The 16,214-nt window shown below is 41.9% G+C and overlaps 1 protein-coding gene across 1 annotated transcript; it reads right to left on the reverse strand.

The window, feature by feature from the left end:
- Window positions 1–3,265: 3,265 nt before the first annotated feature.
- Window positions 3,266–14,618, reverse strand: lhx4 (LIM homeobox 4). Its single transcript, XM_046392864.1, has 6 exons — window positions 14,001–14,618; window positions 10,187–10,358; window positions 8,493–8,695; window positions 7,739–7,893; window positions 6,854–7,025; window positions 3,266–6,024 (listed from the first exon to the last, which is right to left on the reverse strand). The coding sequence occupies exons 1-6, from the start codon at window positions 14,077–14,079 to the stop codon at window positions 5,636–5,638; spliced, it is 1,170 nt and encodes a 389-aa protein (XP_046248820.1). The 5' UTR covers window positions 14,080–14,618; the 3' UTR covers window positions 3,266–5,635.
- Window positions 14,619–16,214: the final 1,596 nt, after the last annotated feature.

Raw genomic sequence — 16,214 nt, forward strand, 5'->3', positions numbered from 1 at the left:
AACACAGAAACATTTGAAGAGGCAGATAACCGTCTATACACCACAACAAATGAACAAAACCAATCGCAGTTTGCCATTATTAGTGATCAGATGGAGATGATAAATCCAAGAGTTCAGAAAGGCAGTTGGTCCATAAATGAAATGTTGAGGAGCCAAGGAACACGGTCAGTCGCCAGTATACTGTTAGATTAATGTGCAAACTGTATGATAACCTGTTTTCACATTAACCACAAATCCCCATTGTGATCAAAACCAAAATAAGACTCAAAACTGGGATACTTCTTTGGACGGCAGAGTATTTTTTCTTGTTTTTGTTTTGTGTGTGTGTGTGTGCGTGCGTGTACATCTGGCACTGCTTAAAAATTCCTCCAGAGGACTCTATCTCCCCTCCTTACCTCTCCCATCACTCCCCCTTTTCATCTTTCTCTCACCATCCTTCTGCACACTGGCTCTCTCTCCTTTTACCTCTCCTCTCCTTTCTCCCTCCTGTAAAAGCAATACCATGTCGTTACTTCGGCCAGCTCTTAATGCACCCTGCTCCAGCACCCCCACCCCACCCACCCACGCACCCTCAGCAGTGTCGCTGGGAATCCAACAGTAAGCAGAAATCCCTCTAATGCTGAAACACTAATATCAGAGGCTCATTCGCTGGTGTTCAGGACTGTATGTGTGTGTGTGTGTGTGTGTGTGTGTGTGTATCAGAGAGAGAGAGAGAGAGAGAGACTTCACAGCTCAGCTCTGTAGCTTTATGTCTAGTTTATGATGACTTTATGATATTTCCTCTGCCCACCAGCACAGAAGAGCTGAGCGGTCAGACTTCACATAAGCTAACAAAGAGTAAAGAATCTGGTTTGCATTCACATACATGAAATCCACTGAAGAACTACATTAGACAGAGCAAACCTATTATCATCACTACAGTATTTGTCTTGCTTTCCTCTGGGTCATGAACCCTCCTCCTTTAGTTACCTGTCATATATCCTATATGGGCAGCAGGATAATTATGGAGTGGAAAAGGCCCAGTTTCACATTAAAACAGCACTGAGCTCACAACCTTGAGGGTGTCATTGAGAGGCCTCTGTTTGACTCCAGCCCCTCTTTAAGACTCACTCTGTCATCCCATGGATCATTGTTCACTGCAGGCCGGATTAAGTCGTTTGGGGAGAAAAATGCCCTGTCTTGACGTTGTAAGATTGACTTTCGGGCCAAAACAAATCCTAGCTAATTTGCATGTTAATTTATTCCCTTTTGCTTCAGACGAGAAAAAAACTGTTTCCTTCAGGAAGTTTGTAATAAAAGCCTTGCGATCAATGATAATGGCATTTGCGCTTGTGTTTGTCATCTTCGCAAAAGCAACAGTGGTGGAGTTTCCACAGATTTATTTGTATACTAGTGCTGTAAGTGGCGTGTAAATTATCCTAACTGTCTGTGTGGCTTTTTATCTTTGTAAGGCAGTACTATTAGACCCTATCCATTATTGCCCATAGCCCAGCCAATCAATGCTTAAATAAAAATCTGTTCAATTTGTGGTGTTTTATGCAAACGTGCAAACTCCAACCAGGCTGACTCTTTGCTTTTTGTTTTTATAATGTAACAGGAATAGCTAAAACACATAGGAATCGATAACACTTAAGTTTGGGTTAGGTTGGCCCGCTCTCAGACAAGTGCTGCACGTTACTGCATACAAATGAGTTTCATACAAATGTATACTGTGGTGTAATTTCATTATAATTCTATGCATAGTTAGCCAACACCATAGTTACAGAGAATAAATCTACCGTAACCTGAGGGGTTTTAACAGTGCAGCAACTACAACTAAGAACATGGTCAGAGCCAGAGTTGAGGTCATGTTCTCTGTATTGTTCTTAGGAATTTGGTGGTTTTGATGACATGAGCATGATTTTTTTTATAGTGCAAGATATACATGGTTGTTGTTTGTTTGTTTTTTACTTAGATAAGAGATAAAACCCTCCAGCAGGACATGAACTGGTGATGCTGTTCGTGGATGGCCAGTGGTAGGCTTTATGAGGCTGACTCAATACGTTTAGCCATGCTGGTGGTGTTACTTAAGGGATGGCAAGGTGAGCCTCTGGGTTGATCAGTCAGTGGGTTGGCCAACTACTTGTTCAGGATGAATTGCAGGCTAATAACTTAACTCCCTCAACTTTCCATCAGATCAAAATTTAGCTTGCCCAATACCAAAACAAAAATGACATTTTGACATGAAATTTCCATCAGCCTCATCTTTACCTTGTGTTGAATGCTAGTAGCAAATGTTAGCATGCTAACGCGCTAAACTACAGGTAAGACGGTGAACATGGTAAGTTATACCAGCTAATGTCAACATGCTAGCATTGTCCTTGCGGGCTTTTCAGCATGCCATTGTTAACATATAACATATAACTCATATAGCATGTTTTTAAATTAAAAAGAAAAATTAGAATAAAGGTATTTAATATTCCAGCACCAGATTTAAAAAAAAAAAAAAGTAGGACCAGGCTTTGAAACAGCCTAAAAGATCATCATCATGGAGCTAAACATTTTTGTTTGTAAGTCAAAAAATTTCCCTGGTGGTGTGTGGTTGCATTAGGGATGTCGGGCTCATGACCTCAGTGGTTAAAAAGTCTGGCTACAGCCCTGCTAGTAGTCTACTTACCAGCTTGACATATTGACATATAAGCTAACTGCCTGCATATGGGCCATATTCCCTCTTTGCCTGACCACAAAGCATATTTGCCCATATTTCACAAAGCACTCTACAATTAGTTAACAGCGCAGGGATTAAGGATAGATTTGAGAGTGCTGTGCTGCAATCTGCTGTTGTGTGTCTTTAGCACTGAGAGGATCAGTGAATACAGTCAGGCATCTGTTTTTCCACTTGTTTTATTTTTTTCTCTCTCTTCTTTCTTTCTCTCTGTCTCCTCTCTCTTCATGCATCTTTCTTGTCACCCCCACCCCAAGAGCGAGAGAGGAAAGCAGCATCCATCACTGTTAACTGACTGACCACTGTCTGTTGGTGGTACTAAATGGATCTCCACAATTGAATAGAGGCCTAAGTGTGTGGTAAATGCTCTCAATGGGTAAATGAATTTGCGGGTTAACTCGCTCTAAGAGCGTTTAGATAAGGCAAAATAATAAAAACACCTACAGCAGATATTTTTCTTTTGATGTATTGAAAACAAAGTTCAGCTGAAAATCTTAACTCTCACATTCATCACTGCAGGCCAAGTCTATTAAAGAGAAATGCACACGAGGGTAACCCAAAGACAATTCAGCTTTATTTTCCTCGTATAGATTTGACTGTACACGGTTCATACCATTACACAGAAGGCATAAATGAATAAATTCAGTGCTCTCTTTTACATCTTTTTCAAAGACACATGGCAATAATAAATAGCGCTCATGAAACAAGACGATCAACACGTTTTCAAACTGTACAAAATTTACAACAATTAAGATGCAAACTTCTGTGGCAACACAGACTTAACAAAACTGTAGTGGTAACGTATTTGTGATGATTTTAACGCTTTAGATTATAGCCCGCAAATTACACCGTAAATATTTTGTACATATGAGGTACCAATGAAACACTTACTGAGTATCTACTGGTGTGTACAAAGGAAGAAAACATTTGGGGGGGGCGGGGGGATTATATTGTAAGTACTTTTTGAATTATTTGGTACATATTAAATAATGTGGAACTGACAGATGTTTTACAACAGCTTTGTACTGAAAACAAATGTTTTGTTTCCCAGCAACAGCAATAATGTACATCACACCATATATTTATAACCCTTTCGCAGTATTACTTGCCAAAGTATCTTATATTGTTTCAAAAAGTGTAATTTTCCCTCTTGAACGTAAACCTCTTGTGTTCTTCCATTGTACTGACACATTAGTTCCAGTATTGTTGAAAAATATTTCATTAAAAGTCATCTAATTTACGAGATAATTACGCTGCAACTTGTGGGCTGTAATTTCAAAAGAGTTACCAGATTTTCTTAATGGTGTTTGTGTTTGTTGATTTGCTTCCTTGTTTTTGAATGGAAAGCTATGCTTATAGAAGGACTTTTTTATGAAAAGGTGACCAGGTAGATGAAGATTGATTTATTTTATTCAACTGGCAAAAGTAGAATAGGAGTCAGGACGTGTTTTTAAGCAAACGTCGCTCAGATCCCAGCTCCTGTTCCTCTTTTGTCAGTTCAGGGGTTGTACTTTTCAGTCAACTATCTCAGTTGTCAGATGCCGCTGATATGGCCTGAACTGCAAGAAACATATCAGCCCAGCAGCCGTGCTCACACTGAAGCTACAGTAGAGTATTAGCAATGATAGTGGGGGCCTCTGTGGTAATCCCTCTGACATGGAGGCCAAGTAGGGGGAGAACAGACTGACAACACATCTGGGGGTCAGTAAGTAGGTTGAATGCAGGCAAAGCCAGAGCACTGCTGGGCTGAGTAGATTACCAGAGGAAGCCTGGATCAGACTGAGGAAGAGCCAAGACAAAGCAATTTTTTTATCAGTGTTCCTGCTAATACTTGTTGGTGTTTTGAATTGTCAAATGTTTTGTATGTGTAACCATTTAATTTGCTCAGTCTGCAAAGGAATCTGCACATCTTGTAAACTGTGTATCTCCTTGTCTTATATCTGTGCATTCAAAAAAAATAATAAATTAATAATTTAGATGTGTGATATATTACTAGAAATGTTAGAGTCGAACTTCTTAACTTCTTGACTGTCCCCCAACACGTAAGCTTCGGTGCCTGGAAACAGATCATTTAAATACTGACAGATGCCTGCTCTCAGACAGCTTTTACACAGACAAGAGCAAGTCAAGCACCTATAAATATAGAAGAGAGACCTGCTGTGTAGCAAACAGTGTTCGCCCTCATTCAAACAGAGGAGACATCGGTTTCTATGGACAAACAGACGGACGGACAGACAGACAGACCAACGGCCATCTACTTCCTAATAACTTGTAAGCTTCAGCAATACATTAAAAAACATCAGCATGGTTCAAAATTCACACTTGTGCCACTGTTCTTGTAAATTTCTCTCTCCCAAATGAAACACTGTGTTTTTGCCTTGTGCATATGTCTCTAATCTTTTTCTCTCTTCCTCTCTCTGCATTCCTGTCCATATGTGTAGAAAAAGAAGAGGAGAGTAAAGTGCATCGCCAATGTAAAGGCTTTGATATGGCCGAACTGCAGTCCTACTCATTATCAGTCAAGAAACATGCAGGTGCCTCCTGGGTCTCATCGGGACTTTGATCTAGATTGTAGCCCTATTGTTGAAGCTGTTAGACGGGTTACTGGAAATCCAGTTCCATTTTCAGAGTGAAAGAACCAAAGAAGATCAGGTGATAACATAAACATTTTATGATATAGTGTTGAGTTAGAACATTCAGCAGCATGGAGGTGTTCTTCACTGCTTTTATCTGGACTGCACATCTCGACCCGGTTGTTACCTCACAGTTATGACTGCTGCAGGACTGAAAGTCACATTTCTTCTCTTCCTTTTTCCCCTCACCCAAATTCACAAAACATACCAGTCTTGGAGGGCGATGGAAAGAAATATAAAAAGCCTTGTGAGACTGTTTTGTTGTATCCCCACAGTGGTTTTCTACCACATTCGAGACTCAAAACTGGGAATGGTCCATCTCATCCAGCCATGAGGCAGGGCTGGTGGGGAAGTCGGGGTATCCTGTACTGCTGCCTGTGGAGAGGTCTGAGGTCGGGCCCCCTGCCATGGCCCTAAGGGCCTGTCCCACTCCGCCCGGGCCGCCCTGCACCACCAGACTGTCCATGTTGAAGCCCAGGTTGTTGAGAAGAGGGGTGTGGCCGGGCAGAGAGGTGATGGAGGAGGGTGACTGAGGGAGACCGTAGGGGCTACCCGCTCTGATGTCGTGGTAGGGTTGTCCTGCTGCGTCGACAGAGAAGCCGCCATTCAACACTGCGCTGTTGGTCATGTCACCGACGCTCCCGTAAAGCCCGTTAGTGTGGCCGAGATCTGACAAGACTTGGTCGTCTGTGGAGGAGATAGCACCACTTAGCACGAGGTTTGTAAAAACTCTGACACATCAACAGTGTTGTCAACTGCAAGAGCATTATATAGTTGTTATATTTCAATACAGTTAAGTGCTTTTATGAGTAAGATTTATTGTGGCAACGTTATGTGGATTTCACAAAGGTGCAGTAAGTGCATCACACAGCCACTGAAGTTTCTGATAAGCATTTGAGTTTTGTTGGTGAGAAATGACGCCCTTTATGTTCGTATGCAATTACTGCAGCACAAAATATTTGTTTCCATCTCAAAACCTCCCCCGGGTGGCTTCAATATCAACAAAGCCCCGGGACGCTTTCTCTCTAATTGACTAAAAGCCTCACATGCTTTATAGAGTTTCTGTCACCATGTTTTCATTTCTCATAAAAATGGCATTCTTTTAAAAAGTGGCTTGAAGACTTTTATGACCATCCAAAATGGGGTTTGTGAACATTAAATAACACAGGGATGTCTAAAATGTCGTTTGCATCCCACTAAGGACCCCCTCTCTTTTCCAATAAGCTCCATCATGGCAACAAACGGAGGCAGGAGGATGTGTCAGCTGCCGCGGGAGGTGTGAGGGGAATGTGCAATGAGAATGCCATTTTGGATTTGTCTGTGCATTAAACAATGCCAAAGACAAATGAAATGCCACAAAGACACATTCAATTGCCGCTGCACTCAGAACCGTGTCAGTTAGCAGCTTCTGTGGTCCCTTAATCCCATTATCACAATAGTATGACTGACAATTTCCCTTTCGGGAATCTCTCTCAGAAGCTGTGTGCTCGGTTGAAGCTGTCAACACAAGACGTACCTCTGAAACTCAGTTCACTGTCACTGAGCCCTGCATCGTCTGCCGAGCTTTCTTTCTCCACTTTCGTTCCTCCTCGATTGCGTTTCACACTTTTATAAAACTGCGTCCAGCGATGTCGACCTGCATCTTTCTTCAGACGCTTTTCCTTTGCTCTCCGGTTCTGGAACCACACCTGACAGAGATAAAAAAAAAAAAAATTAACACTAATTTTAAAATTAGGACTTCAAACTATAATTTTTCGGAACAATTAAATACGTCTCAAACAAATTATAATGATCATCGTCATAAATATTAGTTTAATCTGATATATTCAGTGTTTTCATATTTTAAATCTTAAACCATCTTGTTCTAATCAGAGTAATACTCATAAATAGTTGTGAAGTTTAAACTCTCTGACACACTGGAATACATGGTAGATGTTGCATACTGATAATTTGGTCTAAATTAATACAACATGATAAACAAAACAACACTGTTCAAAATGGCGTTGCAGAGAGATTCACAATTCAATATTAAATCTACACAAAACTTCTTAGTAAGAAATATTAAAACGGAGCATTGTGATACCAGAAGGCTAAAAAAAACAACTGGACAATTAAAGTGCTAAACATTTAATGGTTAAAACATAAATAAGTTTTAAGAGGTTTTGTCTTATGTTTTTGTGTCTTTAAAAGTCAGACTTCCTGACCGTCCTGACCTTCCTGTGATAAAGCTTAATTATTCTGAATATTAGTTATTGTAAAGATGCTCAAATCAGGATGATATGTTGTCTTTTTCCTGTGGTGAGAAACCAAGCTGCTTCATTTTGTACAGGTTCGGACACAACAGAGAGCCTTTTTCAGGATTACAGGCACCCGAATGAGAAAAGAGAGAAAAACCCTCTACCTGCACTACTCTCATGTCCAGGCCCGTCTCCGAGGACAGCTGCTCTCTGACGTGGCGTGCCGGCTTCGGCGAGTTCTTGTAGGCACTTTTGAGGGTCTCTAGCTGCTTTGCTGTGATGGTGGTCCTCGGTCGCTTGGTCCCCGCCTCTGAATCATCTGTAAACATCATTACAAGTGTGATCGACTTCGTACATTTGCCATGCCGCCTTAACAGGCAGTTTCCCTCTGCCTTTGCATGGAGTACATGTGTGTTAAATGAAGTGAATGGTCATGTATGGAAGTGTATTATTGTCCTCGTGCATCTGTCCCACTCTCACAGCAGAGGACATAAATCTCACTAGCCAGCGGAAAGGAGTTATTGGGTCCACATCATATAAGAGCACAGCTTCACTTTACATAATCAATCAGAGATGCATGGAAATCTCAGAAGAAAGGGAGGAAGACTGAAACGGCATCCACACCCAACCGACAAACATAGATCCAAAATCAGAAGTCATTTTACTGCATAACACCGCTGGTTTCATTGCTCGATCACATGCTCTACTGTGATTCTGATGTAGTTAAGTCAAGCCGGAGCCTTTCAACACTAAACCACATGGGCTGTGTCTGACTGCATGGACAAAAACGAGTCCTGACTGTTGAAATAAATCTATAAATAAAGCAAAGTTTTCAACCTGCATTTTTTTTTTTAAGTAGTTGGATTTCAGCTGAGTATCAGGCAATCGATTAAATATTTTGTAAGCATGCAGACGTACCGTTTTGTTTTGCAGTCTCATAATCCACCTTGCACACCAGCCTCCCATCTTCCATAAGGTAAAACTCGTCCCCGGTGGCCAGCTGCCGGCTGCACATGATGCAAGCAAAGCAGTGCAGGTGATACACAAAGTCCTGCGCCTTCCGCACAACCTGCGTCGGTGGGATCCCCTGTTGGCATGATGCACATTTTGTTCCAAAGCGCCTGCAGGAAAACAAGAAGTGAGCTGCCATCAGAAAATTTGATGCAAAACACCAGAAGGACAGACTGACATCCTTCTCCTGTTTACACTTTACATGCTGATGGAGACAGTGAAAGCAACCCAGATTAAAATTTCAAATGCTAGACAGCTATTTCTTCAGCTGCAGCCAAGAATGATGGCACAGTGTCTGTATTAATAGAAGCTCCAGATGTTGCAGAGGGAAAAATCAGCGCTGGAATGCATTTCTGTTAACGATAGACCTGTCTGCAGGCTGATGGATTGAGAGGATCAATGCTCTGCGCGTGCACGTCCATGTGAGTGAGTGTGTGCGTGTTTGCATGTTTATGTGTTTGCAGATGAAGTACTGAGAGCTAAGGAGGAGGAGGAGGAGGAGGAAGAGGAAGAGGAGGGGTGCTCACAGTAAACACACCCTGAGAAGAACCAATAAAACATTGACTCGGGAGGGGCTTTAAATCACACAACCAGCCCAAAGAAATAAAAAATAGCAAGGTGAAGTCTCCAAATCACTACTGTGTGTGTGTGTGTGTGTGTGTGTGTGTGTGTGTGTGTGTGTCCAGTCACACTTGTCCCTCAAGCACAGTTTGAACATGCAAACGTCCCCCTGCTGTCCCCTGGGTCGGCTAACACAGTTAGCTCTCAGTGAGACTCCAGAGCTCTTTAGGTCTCATTCAAGCTTTGAGCATTAAAACCTTTCAAACATGATTTAGTAAAAAGACGGGATCCACTGATCCTGTTTTGGATAAAAGTCAAACTCAATTTTCCTCTGTAATGCTTCAGAAATCAAATCGAAAGAAAGAAAGAAAGGAAGAAGCAGAAAAAAGCCGTTTTGAGCTCTTATTTTCACAGTTTTGTCTGATGATGACAGCAATCATATTAGTAGTTACACACAAAAAGAATAGTTATTTCAACCCACGCAAATAGCGTTAAATATTTAACCAAAAGATTAGCAATTTACTGCCTCTCCATGTGGATGTTTTGGATCGGGAATTTGATAAAGCTTTATCGGAAAATCAACAGACGTCGACCAAATCGATTATTTCCTTTTCATGATAATACAGTTTGAGTGTAAAAATTCCTAAACAATAACAAATAAACGAGAAACACTGGATTTATGCTAATGCCTTAACAGCAACTTCATACAAGTAAGATAGCTATTTAGGCTGACCTTGCTAGTAATTTTTGACCAGTTATAAGATAAACCAATACGGTTGTGCATATTATATACAGACGAATTATTCAATGCCATATTTCCGACAGATTCAATGTTACTTTCGTCAATTATCCTCTAACACCAATCCGCCTGGGGGTGAAATTGAGTAAAATGTTAATTTCTCTGAATGCAACCCGCTTCTTTGGATTTTATCGGCAGAGTTAAGGCGAAGAAACCAACTCTGTTCTTTTAAAGGAAAGCTCGAACAACCGTTGGGAGTAATAACAAAACAAACAAACAAACAATAAGAAAGCCCACTGACTTGAAGAAATCCTCCTTGCAGTACACGCTTCCTGCCCGGGAGAAACACTTGTCCGCCAGCGGAGTCTGACAGTCGGCGCACTTGAGGCACTTGGAGTGCCAGTGTCTGTCGAGCACCTTCAGGATGAACTTGTCCAGGATGTGCTGACTACAGCCGGCACACTGAGGGATCTCTGCCGGGGAAACAAGAGCACAAGATCACTCACAAGATCACTCACAAGATCACTCACAAGATCACTCACAAGATCACTCACAAGTCAGTGAAGAGAGAGTCACAGTCATTTCAGCCAGCCTCCATTTGTGTTACGCGGTAAAATAAGGACGGGATTTTTCTTTATATTGTTTTTCATTGGTAAGGAGGATTGGACACAAGTGAAATCTGGACTTTGGACAGAAAAACAAGCTTCCCACGCCATCGTATCCCAGATAAGTGATTTTAAGTGATTTTATTATGAATATTGCAGGCTATATCCTCATTACGGCATTAAAAATCACCCTGAAATGCTCTGTATCAGACTTTTAACTGTTTAACTAACCCTGTGATATATATTTTATCTTTGTTCTAAATGTTTTTTGTAAGGTAATTTTATCCTTTAAAGATTCTTTCATTTTATCTTATTCTTATTTTATATACATATATATTTGTCAAGCAATAAAAGCAGAGGCTACAACGTTAAAAACAAATGTCAATGTGCTTCTGCTGTGTGGGTCTGTCCGTCCCTCTCCAAGGTGCTGAACTGGGAACCCTGTTTGACAGCCATATTGATTTTCCTTAAATTTGTAAAGCACTTGTGTTCCTCTGAAGTCTGATCATCTCCAGCAGCTGTTTTCGTCGGAAGCAGCAGCAACAGACCACATGTGCACATGCACAAGCAAGCAACCAGGACGACACGATAAACTGCACTGATATTCAGAAAATGTCATTAAATCCATAAGTCAAAAAATAAAGGTACATTTTCATCCATAACAAAGCATATTTTCTCTCAAAATATGACCTTTAATAAGCAACCTGATTCGCTATTTTATTTGATTTATGTAATGCTAACATGAGACATTTTTACCTATGTAAAAAATTGTTTATTTTATTAATTTTTTTTAATCACAATTAAATGTATGATTTCCATCATATTTATCAGAAGAAACAATGCATCGTAAAATAAACAAATAAAAATCTTTTTTTAAAAAAATAACAACATTTAATTGCCAGTCTCTTTCTGCCTTAAATCTTTCTCCGTTATTCTGTAAATGCAATTGTGCAAAAAAAAAATTCTTTCGCGGCTTCTCTTAGTCAAACACTCACATGATATCCGATAATGAAAAATCGATATCGCGTAGAGAGAAAAAAAACCCCTCACACACACACACACACACACACACACACACACCGAGCTGCGGCAGCGGGTCTGTCCACCCACCAGAGAAAACATCTCACAATGACCGTCTGAAGATCAAGATGCCTTCTGCTCAGGCTCAAAGCAAAACAAAGCTCCCGGGTTACGCAACACGGAGGTCAAGGTAGCCCGCACACCACGTTCACACGCATATTTTAGATTTATTTATTTTAGTTTTTTAACTGATTGTTCAAATCTAAAAAATGACATAACGTGATTTTTCTCTTCTTTCATTATTATTATTATATTTTTTTTTCCAGGCAGCGATGACTAAAATGAAATACGTTCAAAAATGGACCAATTAACTGAATCACAGATTTTGTTTATCGTCATTGTTATTCTAATACATCACCAAAGGATAAATACAGAGCGCGCATTCCTGCACAGACGCAGACAGGACTGTATACCCTCATCACAGTGTGAGAGTGAACTGGTGCAGAGGATGACAGAAGAAATCATTTATAAAGGATTGCACCTGAATCTGCGCCTTGGCTTGTTTCTGTTTTAATGGGGAGAAATTAGAGGCATTTAAAATATCTGCAGATAAGTGGTGGGTGGATGAAGCTGAGCGGAGGGATGAGTGGTGCTGAAAGGAAAGCAGAACGATCTTGGCAACTACAGACCGTCCAGCGTCCAGCTCCGGAGTGTGTGTGTGTGTGTGTGTGTGTGTGTGTGTGTGTGTGTGTGTGTGTGTGTGTGTGAGGAAGAGACAGAGACAGAGAGAGAGAGAGAGAGAGAGAGTAGACCTCGTGTGTTTTATATCTCGGTATCTGTTGCCTCCAGTCCTCATCACATTCAGTCTCATCACCTCCGTCATTTCACACAGGAAGTGATGCAACACACTTTGCTTGGACAGTTTTTTCTTTTAATGTGAGAAGAATTGCAGTCTGGCAGCCTCTCCAACTTTCAGCTGTCAAATGATTTGTGGTAATTAAACGTGAAGTAAACACTTTATATCCCAGACTAATAGCCTGCAGGTTAAGGTTTGGGTGTAATTGCTCTGAGTCAGCAGAGCGGATCTGTCTATGATATTAAAAGAAAAAAATGTTTAGATAAATTCTCTGTTGCTTTTATTCCTGGAATAATCCAGATTTAAATCCAGGATGAACGCTGGTGCTGCAGAGGCCTGAGTGGCAGGATCTCTATCCAATCTTTTAATCTGCCTCGATTTATAAAAATTAAAGAGCATAAGCCGTCCACATAAAGTGTTTCCCCCCTTTAGTTAGGTTTAAATACATCACCGAACAGGCTGCCTATCACGTATGGTCATCCTGTTTAACCAACCTGCATTTGGTGTGCAGTCGGTTTACATTCGACAGTATGTGGTACAAGGGAAATAAGCATAACATTATTTTGTAGCTTATTTAGAAGCAAACTCAATGCTGGATTTCACTCTAAATATTTAGTGAAGAGACAAAATGTTTTATTGTCAGGGATTTGTCACCACGGAGCACTAATTATCTCTCCGAATTATCCCATTTTGTTGTGGATTATTTTGTTTTGAAGGTAGCCTATTAGACTACGCTCCATCTGTACGTGTTAGTGACTCGCCTATAAATAATTAGGTCAGGGCAGAGATGAATCCCAACGCACTTCTGTCTTGATTGCACGATCAGATTATGAAGGGCCTGCATGGCACAGATTAACACCAACAGATGCAAGGCGATTCTCGCCTTTGATGCTGGGCTGCAGAAAACGCAACGAGACGCTGTAAAACAACTGCGAGAACTAATTTTCTCCTATGCGTAAGTGTGGAGGATCTAACTGCTTTAAATCCGTAATTAAAAACCATGAACAGATATCTGGGCCTTGCTTCAGAGACGAAAACTGAAAAACAAAGAGTATGAAGCCTTTATTTGACCCGGTAATGAGTGTCAAATATTTGTCTGATGGGTGATGACAACTGCGTCTGCTCTCTTGACCACGCAGGCTCGTTTACAAATTAACAGCCGACTGGGAAGACTCGGTCTAACACCAACAACCTGACGGAGGATGAAGCAAAGTTTGAGGCCACGCTGGAAAATGAAATACTGCTGCTTTAACAGAAATGACCATTTCCTGTCTTCCAGGGATGGAATAACCAAAGCGCCTTCCTTTGCACTGTTTAACCTTTTGCAGCCTCCATCCTCCAGCCCTGCGAGGCTGCAGAGATTAACTGGCTGATCATTGCTTGGCTTCGAGGCAAATAATCAGTGTATTTTAAGGCTTCGCTATGCTCGTTGAAATATAAGGAACATGGCACATCACTGGCCTGTACGTGACAATGTAAGACTGAGAGGTCCAGCCTCCTCTCCTCGGTCGAGTTACTGTACCTAAACCCTGTCCCTACACGGCGAGACGCTGGAGCGCAGGTTGCACTCGCCAACGATTTCCAGATTGATAATCAACAGGAAAAACAAGAAGAAAGGTACAACAATGGCTTACGTTGCAGTGGCACTCCGAGAATCTCCGGTAAACTCTTTACAGGACTCTCTGTCGGTAGGACCGCCGCACTTTGCATCATCGTGATCCAAACCGGGAGACAAACGCACGCACATACACCCGCAACACGGTGGGCGCACTCCCCCGTCCTGTCTTGTGGAGAAAAACAAAAAAAAAGTATGATGGTGCTGATGTTGAGGCCTCTCTCCTCTCTGCAGGGTGAGCTCCCCGGCTGTCCCGTCAAGTCTCTATCCCTGCTATGTCTCTGTTTCTGGGGCTGATGTCCGTGCCGTGCCGTGCCGAGCTGTTTTGGAGTGAATCAGACAGCCTGCTCGGTCCATTCAGCGCTGCAGGGGCGGCGGGGCCTGACGTCACCGCGGCAGAGGCTCACCGGGGACCAATAGGAGCGCAGGAAGAGGAGCCCCCCCAACTCGAGGGCGGAAAGCATCCTCCATAGGTGCACACGCGAGGAGGAGAAAGGAGACGAGAAGAGGGCGTCTTGCTCGGTATATGAAAATGTCTCCAGAGAGGCGGGACCTTGTTCCTGTGGAGACCATAAATAGCTCACTGCAGTGGCTCCCTGAGGGGCCCCGGGCCAGCAGGGCTCCTTGTGGAAGGGGTGGGGGGGGGGGCAGCCCTGCAGCCAGGAAAATGAGGAACAGTTGCATTTCACTTCTATTTTAGGAATGAACAATTTATGAAGAAAGGATCAGAGCTGTGTGATCATTTGTATCGTTCAACATTTTTTTTTTCCTCCAGCAGGCACCAGATTCTTTGGACAAAGTACAAGCCAAAATGAAAGTTTTCCAGTCAATCAGCAGGAGAGATTGTGATATACTCAATTAAATGATTTTTAGTTAGTTTTGAGTTAGGCTTATGATTGTGGGTATACAAGTTGTAGGAAAGCTGCCAATATTAAAAACAAAACCATTAACAGAAGTGTTAACTCACATTTCCCTTAAGCAAGGGAAAAGATGGCAAACCGAGCTGTCACTAAGACGGGAGCAAAAGGGAGGCCACACCACGGAGGTCATCCGATGGGGCACGTGTCGCTGTGAGTCAGACCCGCAGCACCTTCACCTGTGTGAGCCGTGCTTTACCCCGGCAGCGCCGTGCAGCCGGATCTCTCTCAGTGACAGGTAGGATTAGGAGTCAGGGCGCAGTCCTCCTGACACTGTTCATTTCAAAGCCCATCGTCTGAGGCCGCTCTCCCGGATAAGATATTCCCCCTGGAGGACTGCTAGTTCAAGCTAGATGAACTCAATCTTCGTTTCCAATTTACTTCAAGCGTGGAAAGAAAAGCACACAGTGGCGCTTTCCCTCCGGTCCTCCTCCTCCCAGCCCAGCGCAGGTTGTTTCCATCAGCAGGGCGTCCGTCTGCAGCTCGCACCGGCACGCACACACACACACACACACACACACACACACACACACACACACACACGGGACACACGCTTGACTCCGACCACACCACTGATTTTATCCTAAATGAGAAATTAGGTGTCATGATGTTTGATTTCGTTCAGATTAATCTCCGTATGATTTAATTCCAGTGATTTATCAGCATTTATTATATCTATTTAGCAAATATTATAATCATCATTTTATCAGTTCAATGCAATTATAAACAACAACAAACCTAATGCTACTACTACTGCTAATAATAATAATAATGATAAAAGACTGCAGATTTTGTGTTAATCTCACAAAATCTAGGGTGATATTTTTTCAAAATCTTATTTTTGACGTAAAAATATCTCCAAATAATATACATATATATATATATTTTTAAAAATGCAATTTAATTAGCAATGAACACTATGCAGCTTGCACTAAGTGTGTATACAAATTACTAAAATTAGCCTTGTGTTGGAAGCTCAGATTTTCTGCTTTAGGAAATTAAATTGCGTGTGTCCACTTCAAACAAGAAACGCAGCGCACGAGCCAACCGTTTCTCTGCGTCATTACGCTGATTTATCTTCGTTTCTTTTCCCATATTTCCAACTGCGGACTGTTTATTCCATTGTCGCACACCGTTTATATACTGAAGGGACCCTCATCCCATAAGCCGCTCGTCTGTGGGGGTAATGTTTCAAATGTAATTTAGTAAAATGAAAACGCACATCAAGCTGATTAAAAAAAAAAAGCGAGGCTGGGATATTACAGGAATTTTCTCTAACCGATTCAAAGCTGCCCGTCTCAGGCCAGGTGTCCCCT

Source organism: Scatophagus argus, chromosome 6 (assembly GCF_020382885.2).
Source record: "Scatophagus argus isolate fScaArg1 chromosome 6, fScaArg1.pri, whole genome shotgun sequence".
Lineage (NCBI taxonomy): Eukaryota > Metazoa > Chordata > Actinopteri > Scatophagidae > Scatophagus > Scatophagus argus.

Bases quoted from the DNA above. Each gene is read 5' to 3' on its own strand.
- lhx4 (XM_046392864.1), bottom strand. From the start codon at position 14,079: ATGATGCAAAGTGCGGCGGTCCTACCGACAGAGAGTCCTGTAAAGAGT. The intron at 7,894-8,492 runs GTACGTCTGCAT...TGATGTTTACAG, and splicing joins TGAGACTGCAAAACAAAACG to ATGATTCAGAGGCGGGGACC. The intron at 7,026-7,738 runs GTAGAGGGTTTT...TATCTCTGTCAG, and splicing joins TGGACATGAGAGTAGTGCAG to GTGTGGTTCCAGAACCGGAG.